Source organism: Typopeltis vanoorti, chromosome 8, assembly GCF_054136105.1.
Source record: "Typopeltis vanoorti isolate ZY-2024b chromosome 8, IOZ_Tvanoo_1.0, whole genome shotgun sequence".
NCBI lineage: Eukaryota > Metazoa > Arthropoda > Arachnida > Uropygi > Thelyphonidae > Typopeltis > Typopeltis vanoorti.
The window spans coordinates 4,416,513-4,429,959 of record NC_143556.1 but is presented as its reverse complement, the minus strand read 5'-3'; the positions used below and the strand labels follow the sequence as shown (position 1 = coordinate 4,429,959).

The 13,447-nt window shown below is 38.7% G+C and overlaps 1 protein-coding gene across 1 annotated transcript in view; it reads left to right on the top strand.

Annotated features, from left to right (window-relative positions):
- The window catches only part of LOC150103690 (complement factor B-like), a 271,622-nt gene that overhangs the window by 184,064 nt on the left and 74,111 nt on the right, over positions 1–13,447 (top strand). The window contains exon 14 of the mRNA XM_090396496.1: positions 9,358–9,487. Coding sequence (XP_090252622.1) covers positions 9,358–9,487 — 130 coding nt within the window. The remainder of the gene's footprint in view (positions 1–9,357; positions 9,488–13,447) is intronic.

Below are 13,447 nucleotides of genomic sequence, written 5' to 3'. Positions count from 1 at the left end.
TTCCTAATATCCTCGTTTTTAATATGATATTGACATTGATGCCATCTGTTCATGCCTCTAATCTTTCTCAGGACTCTCATATCTGTGGTCTCTAGTCTTTGGTCAAGTGTTTTACTTCTGACCCAGCTCTCAGATCCATAAGTTAAAACTGGTTTGAACACTGTCTTGTATACAGCTAAATTAGTGTTCCGACTAATTTCTCTCTTATTCCATATGAATTAATTCAATTGACTTCCCACCATACCAACTTTGCTGATTGTCTATTTCTATATTTAATTTAGCATCTTCAGTAAAAATCGTGCCTAAGTAGCTGAAATGTTTTACTTGTTCCACAGGCCATTCACAACACAGTTGACATTTTCAATGATTCTGCCTATTTTCATTGTCTTTGTCTTTTTATTGTTGACCTTCATACCATATCTATTACAACAGCTATTCAATTTAGTCAGAGAATCTTGCAGACTTGTAGCAGATTTATTTAGAAGTATAACATCATCTGCATAAAGCAGAGCTGACATTGACATCTCCAATTTTGATATCATGTTTAATACCACTTTCCTTCATAATTTGATCCATATAGATAATGAATAACAGAGGGGATAATGTACATCCTTGTCTCACACCAGATTTAACATTAAACCATCTTCCTGTACTTCCTTCAATTCTAACTGCTGACTTACATCTCAAATAAAGACTAAGTATTGCTTGATATAATGTCCCATTGACACCATATAACTGTAGCGTATTGAATAGCTTCTCTCTTGGCACCTTGTTATATGCTTTTTCCAAATCGACAACACTTAAATACAGATCATTATTATATTCCCATGCTTTCTCGACTATTGGTCGTAAAGTGAAGATCTGATCCTGACAGCCTCTATTTGGCCTAAATCCAGCTTGTTCTTCACCAAGCTTTTCTTCTACAATTCTTCTCAATCATTTCTCAAGTATACTTGCATAGATCTTTTCAGGAACACTCAGTAGGGAAGCACCTCTGTAATTCTCACATTCAGTTTTATTTCCCTTTTTAAATATGGGTACTATGAGAGCTCTACTCCAATCATCGGGAATTCATCCCTCTGTCCAGGCTTTCTGAACTATGCAGTGCAGCCACTGTAAGACTTTTATACCACCATACTTCAGCATTTCTAGTCGAATGGTCGAAACTGCTGCCTTTCCACATTTCAAGCCTTTGATGGCTTTTTCTACTTCAAGTATGGATTTATATTCCTGACTGCATGTCTGGGCATGCAGTCAGGAATATATATCCTCGCATAGATATATGCAAGGATATATACAACCTCCAGAATATTTTGCCACCTTCTTGATATTTATTTTCTATATTCTTACAAAAGTCCTCCCATGACTTTTGTTTAGCTAGTTTTACACAATGTTTAGCATTCTTGCATTTGTCTCTATATTCTCTAAGAGCAAAAGCTGACTTATTTGACAGGAATCTTTGATATGCTTTCTTCTTTTCCTTCACTTCCCCTTTAACTTCCTGTGTCCACCAGGGAGTTCTGATTTTTTTTATCCCTGCAGACAACCTCACCAAATGACTCTCTGGCAGAATCAATCAATGTTTTCTTCAGAGTTTGCCACTGAATCTCCAAGGTTTGATTCCTGTTCTCAAACTCTTTCATTTTTTCTTCAATAATCTTTGTGTATTTTAGTCTACAGTTAACATCTGAGAGCTGCTCAACTTTTATTCGCTTTAAAACTTTCTTACATGTTATTCTTTTCGATATGAAATTTAATTTTATCCTGCTCAAGACTAAATAGTGATCACTTCCAATTTCAAATCCTCTGTACACTCTGATGTCCTGCACCAGGGAGAAAACATCACTATCAACATAACATAGTCAATGAGATTTTTCTTATTCCTAGCCTCTTCTCTCCATGTGAATTTGTGCACATTTTTATGTTGGAACATGGTGTTAGTAATAACCAGTCCCTGTCCTGAGCAGAAATCCAACAGATATTTGCCATTATTTTTAGCTTTGCTCTTTTCTCCAAATTTTCCCAAAATATTTTTGTATGTCTGACAATCACTTCCTACTCTGCTATTTAGATCTCCAACAAGGACCAACTTTTACTTTTTCATTGTGTCAGTACCTTTCTCTAGAGTTTCAAAAAATTCCTCCACTTTTACCTTAGTAGAACCTTCTGTGGGACCATAGGCACAAATAAGTCTCATTGTCCAGTTCCCCATTCTCATATTTGCCCAGATTACTCTACTTGAGACTGACTGTCATTCAAGAAGATTAGCCTCATATTTTGTGTTGAATACTATGGCTACTCCTTCTTTTCCTTGATTGTCATTGCCTGAATATAACATTTTGTATTTATTGCTCAGAAAGATCTCACCAGTTTTTGTCTTTTTTGTTTCAGTCACCCCTATTATGTTGATCTGGTACTTATCTAATTCCTCAGCTAGCTCCATTTCTTTGCCATTCAGGCTTCTTATGTTGATAGTACCGATCTTTATCTCTGGTGATGTTGAGTTGGGATTTGTTTTCAGATTTGTTCCAGTAGCTGACTTTTCGCTGTTCACCCTGGTTCCCTGGAGAAAACAATGGGGGCTTGTTTAACCGGGCGACGCCCCAGCCGGCATGAAATTTTGTCATGTTGTACCATCATTTTTTATTTTGGTTTAACCAATAAGAATACAATTTGGTCGGCTAAATCCCAAATTGCCAGCCCATCCTTGTTCGTTCAGTATCCAAGTAGATACCCAACAGGGTGCACCACGAGAAGGTGAGGATTGGACATTAGGTCAGAAGCCCTGGTCAGTTCTCCGCATTCCTTTAAAGGCTATTTGGAAGTCTCCTCTCAGTTATACAGCTTTGACCCTTAAGCACCAACAGGGAACTAGGATCCAGAATTGGGTTGACAAAAATGGTATTACCTTTGATGAACAGCATGGATTTGCTAAAGGGTGGTCATGTTTTAGTAATCTACTTAGTTATTACAATAAAGTGACTGCTTCCTTGGGATGAGGAGAAGGATACACAGTAATATACTTGGATTTCAAAAAGCCCTTTGATAGAGTACTTCATGATAAGTTGACAGTCAAACTAAAGCAGATGGGGGTTGGATATTAGATTTGTGCATTGGATTGGCTATCTGATAGGTATCAACTAGTCGTGTATAGGGGAGCGATATCCAGGAAAAGGAAAGTCACTAGTGGAGTCCCTCAGGGATCGGTTTTGGGGCCATTACTGTTTAACTTGTATATTAATGATATTGGTGAAGATTTGGATGGAGATATTCAGTTGTTTGCAGATGATGCAAAGTTGGGACAAACCATGAAGAGTAGTGAAGATGTTGTGGCCTTACAAGAAGATTTGAATAAATTGAGTGATGGGCATGGAAATGGGGATGTGAGTTCAATGTTGCAAAATGTAAGGTTTTAAAATTTGGAAAACAAAGACGGGATGCAAAATTTATGCTTGGTGAGGATATATTGTTGGAGGTGGAAGAAATATGAGATCTTTGGGTGATAGTAAATAAGGATCTAAAATTTAGGGGACACATAGCCAAAATTGTGAAGACAACACACAACGGCTTCTGGGAATGATGCTGAGGACATTGACGTGCAGAAGTAGGGAGATTCTTGTTCCGTTGTATAAGGTTTTGATTAGGCCATACATGGACTATTGTGCCCAGATTTGGTCACCTGGTTTTCATAAGGATGAAGAGATGTTGGAAATGGTCCAAAGGTGACCGAATAAGGTAGTTTCTGACCTCTGCAATGTCAAGTATGAGGAAATATTGAGAAGATGCAATTTGCAGAGTCTGGTGGACAGGAGGAAGAGGGGAGATATGATAGAGTCCTACAAGTTGGTAAGGAGTTATAGGATCAATGCTGAAGAAATTCTACAGAAAATAGTGGGAGATCAGGGAAGAACCAGAGGTCAAATTTGTTTGAGTGTAAATTATTATTTACACTCAAATAATAATTTACACGTGTGTGAATTATTCATACACATGTAAATAAACACGTATTTATTTACATGTGTATAAATAAATACATGTAAATATTTACACGTATTTATTTATACACGTGTATAAACGTGTAAATGTGAGAGGGTATGAGTAGGGGAGTGAGAGGCAGGTTTTTCATGAGAGTTGTGAATGATTTGAATGCCTTGCCTGAGAGTGTGGTGTCTGCAAGGAGTTTGAGTGTGTTTAAGACACGGTTTGATGAGCTGTGTGTGTGATAAAAGGACCTCCCAGATGAGTCTTTGATTCCATGAGGTCTTGGGGTAATAATAATAATTTACACTCAAACAAATTATAGAAACAAAATAGAATTTTACCAGCTAACATATATGACCTTCCTATATTATGAGAAAGCATACAATCAAATCAACAGAACAAAATTAATCAATATACTGTATGAATTGAAAGCTCAACCTCAAACCACAAAAACAATAGCAAATATAATGGAAGAAAGCTATATTAAAATTAAAATTAATAATGAAACAACCAAAAAATTAAATCAATAGAGATCTCATTCAAGGAAGTGGATTATCACCAGTACTCTTCAATATATATCTACTTTATATATAAAAATGTAAGCCGAAATTTGAAACATTTTTAAGTCTTGTTTTTTGCCATGAGTTGGTTGTGATTCACCACACCTGCCCTTGCCCAATCACCTTTATCACCATTTACAACATATATCCACTTAGTCTCAACTTCCCCACCCACATTTCAACATATTCCATCTTTATACACACACACATTTACTGTCACTTTCAACATCTACTCTCTTTGTGCCATGCCTCATTGTCTATCCAAGCCCCCCCCCCCCCATTTCCCTCCTTTTGCAATCCTGTTCTGTTTTCATTTCTCACACTACTACTGGTTCCACTTTCATAGTCTTTTATTATTATTATATTATTATTACGGGCAACTCCAGGGAGTCATTAGACTCATCGAGGGAGGCCCCAAATCATATTCATCGCAACTATTCGACATTCATACAGTATCTATCATACCTCGCTTTAAACTCATTCACTGTCACAGCATCCACCACAGACTCTGGGAGCGCATTCCACTCATTCACCACTCTAAAAGTAAAGAACCCAGCTCTAACACATTTACTAACCACACTTTTGCCTAGTTTCCATGGATGTCCCCTAGTCCTCCCACAACCAGCCTTGTTCTCAAAAATATCTTCTGAATTAATTTTATAGAAACCCTTCAGTAATTTGAATGTCTCAATCATATCTCCCCTCCTCTGCTATAACCAATTTTTGCAATCCACAAATCCTCAACCTGTTCTCATAAGGTTCATTCTACAGACCTGCTATCATCTTGGTCATTCGCCTCTGGATCCTCTCCACCTCCTCCCCATCAAGAGAAACCTAGGTGACCAAATCTGGGCACAGTAGTCGAGATGGGGTCTTAGGCTCGATACAGAGGAACAATAACCTGCTTGTCTCTGCTTGTCAACGTATTCTTCAGCAACCAAGTGATTTGATGAGCTGATTTGGCCACTTTTGCAATGTGCCCCCCTAAACTTCAACTCCTTATCCACCAACACTCCTAAATCTCGTGCCTCATCAATTTCCTGGAGTACAGTTCCACAAATGTAGTAAACTGCTGCTAATCTTTTCACCCCAAAATGTATAACCTTACATTTTGCCACGTTAAATTGACATCCATTCACCTTATCCCAGACCTCCAATCTATCCAAATCATCTTGCAAAATTTTGAAGTCATCTGCATTCACTATTGCCCTACCCAACTTTGCATCATCCGCAAACAAATGAACTGTTCCTCTCAGATCCTTTCCTATATCATTAATGAACAAATTAAACAGCAGTGGTCCAAGAACAGATCCTTGTGCACACCACTAGTCACAGGCCTTCTTGTGGACTCTACTCTGAATAAACCACTCTCTGATATCTCTCCGTCCACCACCCTCCTATCCATCTCACCAACCCTATATCCATCCCCATATGCTGCAATTTACTGATTAGAATTCCATGTGGTATCCTGTCAAAGGCCTTAGCAAGGTCCAGTAGAATCACTGTAAATCCATTACCCTTATCCAGTTCAGCCGTCACTGTGTTATAATACGTGAACAAGTTACTGAGGCATGACCTACCCTTCACAAAACCATGCTGTCCCCGATACAGTATCCCATTTTCTTCTATCCAATCTTGTATTTTCCTCTTGACTGTTTTCTCCAAGACCTTGATAATGATTCCTGTTATGCTGATTGGCCGGTAATTTTCAACAGCAGGCTTGGAACCACCTTTATGCAGCGGAACTATTTTCCCCTCTTTCCACCCCCTTGGGAATGACCCAGACCCGAGGCTCAAATTAAACAAAATGGTCAAGGGCACTGACAATTCTTTAGCTGCTTCACATAAAACCCGAGTGGTATACCATCCAATCCCACAGATGTATTGACATTGAGGTTCTGTAATAGACTAGTTACTCTACTTCATTCATCACAATTCCAGTGTAAGCTGTTGGTTCTTCCATTCCTGCAATGTCACCACCTGGATGATATACTCTTGCAAAGTGCTCGCTCAGTAATTCCACTATATTGACTGATTCGGTTACCTCCCTACCCTCAGCATTTTTTAAGATCATTCTACCATGAACATTTTTCCTTTTACTTGCAACATATTGAAAAAACTGTTTGGGATTCTCTTTAGCCTGCATGGCCAATTTTCTTTCGTAATCCACTTTTGCTTTTCTTACCACCCTTGTTATCATCCTGGCCTGAGCTTTATACTGTTCCTGCACCTGCTGGTCACCTTTCTCCTTAAATTCCCTCCACAATTGTTTCTTTTATTGCAGCTCAAGCTGAATAGTGTTATTCATCCATTTAACCCCTACTTGATTTATTATTTGGACTCTTGGTATACAGTCAACCATTGCCTCCTGCAAACACTTCGTAACCACCTCCCATGCACTATCAACATCCAGCCCTTGCAGTTTTACATGCCATGGCACTGAGCCAAGCACACACCTAAGCTTGTCATACTTACCAGCCCGGTAATTCCACATGTATGCTGTCTTAATTGTAAATTCTACTCCTTTAGCCACCTCCCAAGTCATGACCTTATGGTCACTCTCACCAATTGGTGGCAACATGGTCATGTTCGTTGAAGCCACATTCTCAGTTGCAATTACTAGGTCAAGCACTCTCTGTCCCCTGGTATTTTCCACTACATGCTGTCGCAGATAGTTGTCCCTTAATAACCGCATAAAATCCAATTCCTTCCTCCCATGTGCCCTCTCTTCTTTCCAGTCAATGTTACCCTAATTGAAATCACCCATAATTATTACCCTCCTTCCACTCATTTCTTCTATTTGCCTATGCATACTATCCCCACCATCTATTCCATCACCTGGTCTATAGCAACACCCAGTTGTATATTTTGTTCTGCTAGATTCTATCTCACACCAAACAGCCTCAAATGTGCTCTTTTCTCTATCCTGCAGTTCAACTTCTATACTCCTTGGCTGCAACTCATCAGCTATCATCAATAACACTTCTCCCCCCTTTTTATTCACCCTATCACTCCTGAACACGCTATACCCGTCGCATTCAATCCCACTAGCTTTATCATCTTCTGTAAGCCATGTTTCACTAATACCAACAACCTGTGGCCTGGAAGTGCCAACCAAGGCCAAAAACTCTTCCTTCTTGTTCCTAATACTCCTGGCATTAGTGTACATGAATTGCAGAAGCCCATTTGTCCCATCCCTACTTTGATGCCTTATACTAACTATCCCATTCTGATTTGTTGTCCTTCGTACTCCCTCAGGCGTAATATACTCATTCAAACACTCAACTGCCTCCCTAAAGTCTGCATATCTACTCCCCCCCCTTAATAAATCTAGTTTCCCTGAGTCTGTACATCCACTTCCACATCATTCATCAACACTTTTTCAAGCCTCTGTACACCAACTCCATTCAAATGTAATTCATCCATCTTATATAAGTCCTTTCACCCATCGAACTCATTCCACACATCCACAAATTCCACACCATTCTCCATGCATAACCCACACATAAAGTCATTGCAATTATGGCCCTCCTTCTAAACACTTCACTGTCATACCATGGTAAAATACTGACCATCCTAACTCTCTCACTCTTCTCTTTTGCTACCTCAAGTAATTCCCTCACATCATTTCCATTTTGTCCTCTTTCAAATCATTTGTTCCTGCCACGATTATCATCTCTTTCACTCTCTGTTTTTGCAATGAAATAGATTCGCTGACGTCCTTTATGTTCGCACCCGGCTACAACTTCGTCAAACTCTCAACTATCACACCTCTTAATAGCGAATCCCATTTATTTATTTATGTAAACATGTACACATACACATTCAGTTATGTTAGGAGAGGCAGATTTGCTGATTAGTTAACTGAATGTATGGTTACATAATGCCATCCCAGTATTGGTTTATGTGCTGAACAGTTAACTGACATTTTGGATATAAATGAGAATCAGATAATTGAAAACTTAGATATATTATTATTATTAAATGAGTATCTCCATGGAATTAAAAGACTCATCACGGGGGATCCCCACACTACGATAACTTGTTATACCACTCATTAAATTCATTTATTGTCAGAGTACTCACAACTACTTCTGGCAGATCATTCCAGTCATTCCCCACTCTTCAAGCAATCAAAAAATCAAATTCTAACACCCTTAACAACCACATTCTTACACAGCTTCCAGGGGTAACCCTCTCATTCTTTTCCTGCTTGTCATCTACTGAAAAATGTCTTTTGTATCAATCTTATAGAACCAATCCCTTTAGCAGCTTATAAGTTTCTGTCATGTTCTACCTCTTTTTTGTGTGCCAGCTAAACTTTCATCTATCATCATTCCACACACCCGTCACCATTTTGGTCACTCATCAGTCAATCCTCTCCACTATTTTCTCATTAAGAAATGCAGGTGACCAGATCTGTGTGTGGTAGTTAAGATGATGCGGCTGTAGCTGTGTCATATATAGCCTTGTAAAGAGAGGTAACAATCTCCTTGTCTCTGCTTGTCATTGTGTTCTACAAAATCTAAGTAACCTTTGAGCTGTTTTGCCAACTTTTGCACTCTGAATTTCAAACCTCTATCCATAATTCACACCCATATTCTTGCAATATATAAAACATGTTACAGGAATTCTCATCAGTGTGTAAAATAATAAATAATAAATGTCTGAGTTAAATGCAATAACTATCTTTTTATAAAATGGATAAGAATCCTATATAACAATATAGGATTCTTATCCATTTTATATCTATTAAATTGCCAAAAAACTAGCCATTTGGCTTTTCATTTTAATTACAAACTATCTTTTTATTCAGCTTCAGTGTGGAGGATCTGTTATCGGGACACAGTGGATATTAACAGCAGCACATTGTTTATTCGTAAAGCGTAAAAACAGAGCAGAACCACGAAGGTTACGAGAGCCGCATGAGATTATTGTTAAATTAGGTAAGTCATATCAAATTTTAATGTATTTATATTTTCAGTCTTTAATACCTGTAACACACACACATGAAAAGAGTTTATGCTCATTTCATACATAAATGATTTGAACCACTACTTACATGCATCATGGGGAGCAATGTCACCAAAAAACTCTAAAGCTGAAGCTAAAAAACATGGGTTTACATGCCTACATAGTCTCACACAAGCTTAATATCAGGTCGAGTGGTGTAAGGTTTGCCACATTTGAACTCTCGAGCTACTAAAGGGCTGTTGATGCATAATATATAGCTTCTCATAGTCAAGTTATTCCCTACCTTCCATTGGTATAGTCTATTTCCACAAATGGTTCTCTGGTGATCATTGCTGCCACAAAAGTATAGTTGGAGGAAATGCCAACTAAACTTCTAGGTGGTAGATTTCTTTCATCACCCAATGAAATATCACCACCACCATCTTGCATGTTATAGACCCGAAGTGGCTGCAGCCCTGTTTGGTTGCTAGAGAAAGAGTTCCGGTTTTTCTCTCCCACTCTTCCATATGCAGTGTGAGTGATACCCTCAATGACATACTGACTCACTGTAGTGGCTTCGACTTTCCCCTATTCGAGGGTACAGCAGTAAAATGGTTCTGCATGCCAGCTACTGCATAGTATGTGGGACCAAACCAGTTAGTAACAAATCTGGAGGCTTCCCAATCAGCCAGCATCAAATCCTTCAGCCAATTATTTTGCCAGTTTGTGACTGAAAGAATACCAGATACTGTGGCTTCAGGGGAAACTGTCAATGTCACAAATGGATAGGAGACTGAGTTCCCTCTCTGTGAGCGGTATGTTTGCAAGTCTGTCACCTCTCACTGCATGCCTCACTCTCTTTATCTCTTCATAATCAAAGATAATGGACCACAACCCAAAGAAATGATATTTAACTGCAGATCACAAAAGTTTTCCCACAAAAAATAGCTCAAAAAAACTAATAAAAAAAAATAATAAAAGACATCAATAATCTAACAAAAAGAATCATAAAAAACAACACAAATCCAATCAAACAATGCACCAACATTAATTTTTACCAAAAAAAAAAAAGTTTCCACATCCACTTCACCAACATCCATGACCTTAAGGTTAATATAAATGATGTCCACTACCACCTACAGTCATCTAAACCAGAAGTACTATTCCCATCAGAACCCATATTAGCAATCTCAACTGCCCAAACTACACATTACACAGCTCTTTCTGCCACAAGAGCAGTGCTTGTGCATTCGTCAGAACCGGCATACCATGCCAAAGACTTCAAACCCTCGAATCCCCCACTGTTTGATCTACTTTGGCTCAAAATTTCTGTACCAAACCTACCTGCACTTTTCATATGCTCCCTCTATTGCTTTCCAAACACTGTCAACCACTTTGGCCTGTTCAACTATCTCTCTCTCTAAAGCTCAACTTTCTGAAGTCGAAATATTCCAATAGTGAGGTCATCCTTCTTGGAGACATCAATGTCCAACTTGCATTGGCTCTCCTACTCCAGTTTAACCAATCAAGCAGGCAGAGATGCTGAGGTGTTTGCCATCAACAATAACCTATCTCAGATCATCAATTTTCTGACCAGAATAACTGACAACCCTCTTCAAACTGCCAACACACTTGACCTCTTTCTAACAAGCTCTCCCTACAGGTATAGCTTGTCAGTGCTCTCCATAGTAGCTCGGACCACAACCTCATACAGGTCTTTTTTTGCCACAGAACTAACTTCATTCAAGAGTTAACAGTCTTGTGTCCTTTGATACTACAATGGTGCCAACTGAGAGGACCTCCGTGACTTCTATTCTTCCTTCCCATCATCCAACTAGTGCTTCAACTCTTCTGATCAAATACCTGCTCAGACCAAAATAAAAATAATCACAGGAATGAAGGCTTTTATCACTTATTCTACTATAAACTCTCAGCCACCATCGAAGCCTTGGTTTTCAAGAAAGTCTGCCAATGCTGTAAAAGAAAAAAAAAAAACATTGACATATCACAAATGCCTCAAGACCAAAACTCCAGCTGCTTTTCTGCCTACTGCAGCTTGCAACTGTTGTAAAAGAATCATCACCAATCCAAGTTAGACTTTGAAAGGTGCCAAATGCCACACAATTTGGGCAGGGGACAACTTACAGTTGTCTCCTGCCCAAATGACAGTCGTTCCTTCTGGTCCCTTGCTTGAAAATTCAGTGCAACTTCTGCCCACCAGGTTTCCGCCACTCTCACATCCGGATGGTACTGTAGTTACCTCACCTCAAACTGACTTATTTGCCAGGAACTTTTGATATGCTTTCTTCTTTTCCTTCACTGCCTCTTTAACTTCCTGTGTCCACCTTGGAATTCTAATTTTTCTATGCTTATGGATAACCTCACCACATGCTTCTCTGACTGAATCAATGTTTCCTTCAGGTTGCCACGGAATCATTATTATTATTATTGTTAGACACCTCCAGGGAGTCCAAAGACTCATTTAGGGAGGGCACCTGCTCTACAACTCTGTCTCCACCACTCAGTCCACCAACTGACTGCAACTTCACCAACGCCATCTACCGCTGGCCACCACCACCACTAGTATTTCCAAAGACAATCACAAACACCCATGCCCACGGGGGGGGCAGGATTTGCAGATACTCTAACCACTCAGCCAACCAGGCTGGCAGAATCTCCAGAGTTTGGTTCTTATTTTCAAACTTTTTCATTTTTTTTTTTTTTTTTGAATGATGTTTGTGTATTTGAGGCTCAAAACTGCTCAACTTTGATTTTTATTAAAACTTTCTTACTCATTCTTCTTTTCAGTATGAAATTCAATTTTATCCTGCTCAAAACTAAACAGTGATCATTTCCTATTTCAAATCCTCTGTATACTCTTATGTCCTGAACTAGTGGGAAAACATAGCTATCAACAACAACATACTCAATGAGCCTTTTCTTATTTCTTGCATCTTCTATATATTGTAACATGGTCCATGTCTTGAACAGAAGTCCAGCAGGTACTTTGTATTACTATTATCTTGCTTTTTCTCCAGATTTTCCTAAAACATTGCTATATGTCTGGTAATCATTTCTTACTCTGTTCTTTAGATCTCAAGTTAAAACTTTTCCTTATCATTGTGTCAGCTGCCTTCTCTAATACTGCAAAAAATCCCTTCCTTTCTTCCTTAGTAGAACTTTCTGTGGGACCATAAATACAAATAAGTCTCATTGTCCAGTTCCCCATTCTGATATCTGCTCACTTTTCTCTACTTGATATTGCCTGCCATTTAGTCATGAATTTAAGCACCTCCATAGTGCAAGTAGAAGAACAATGAAACATTACATCCTTTGATTGGAATAGAAACTGTGTTCAATTTTCATCATGACTAGAGGAATCTTTATATGGGCTTTTTCAAATGAAGATGAGCTAGTCAATCTCATGTGGTAGCAGGGTTTTTCTTTTTTTTTTTTTTTTCATCCTACATACAGGCAAATCAGCCATGAGAAGGTGTGTAATTTACATAGAAAAAATACTATCGTTATTTGTGATGGGCAGTAAATGACATTGATGGTGGTAGTTTCAATGTGTATATTTGGAGAATTAAGTAGTGGGGTGGGGGGGATACGGTGAGGTGTGGCTATAGTATTGGAGTAGAATGTCCTCCTGCAATGATTCCTTGGGCTCCTGGTAGGTGTCACATAATAATAATACTATAGCTACTCCTTCTTTTCCCTGATTGTAATTGCCTGAATATTACATTTTGTATTTGTTGCTTAGAAAGATCTCATCTGTTTTTGTCTTCTTTGTTTCAGTTATGCCTATTATGCTGACCTGGTACTTATCCAATTCTTTTTGCTAGTTCCATTTCTTTTCCATTGATACTTCTTACATTTGATAGTGCCAATCTCGAACTCTCCTGATGTTGGATTGAAATGTGTTCTGAGATTTGTTCCATTAGCTGACTTTG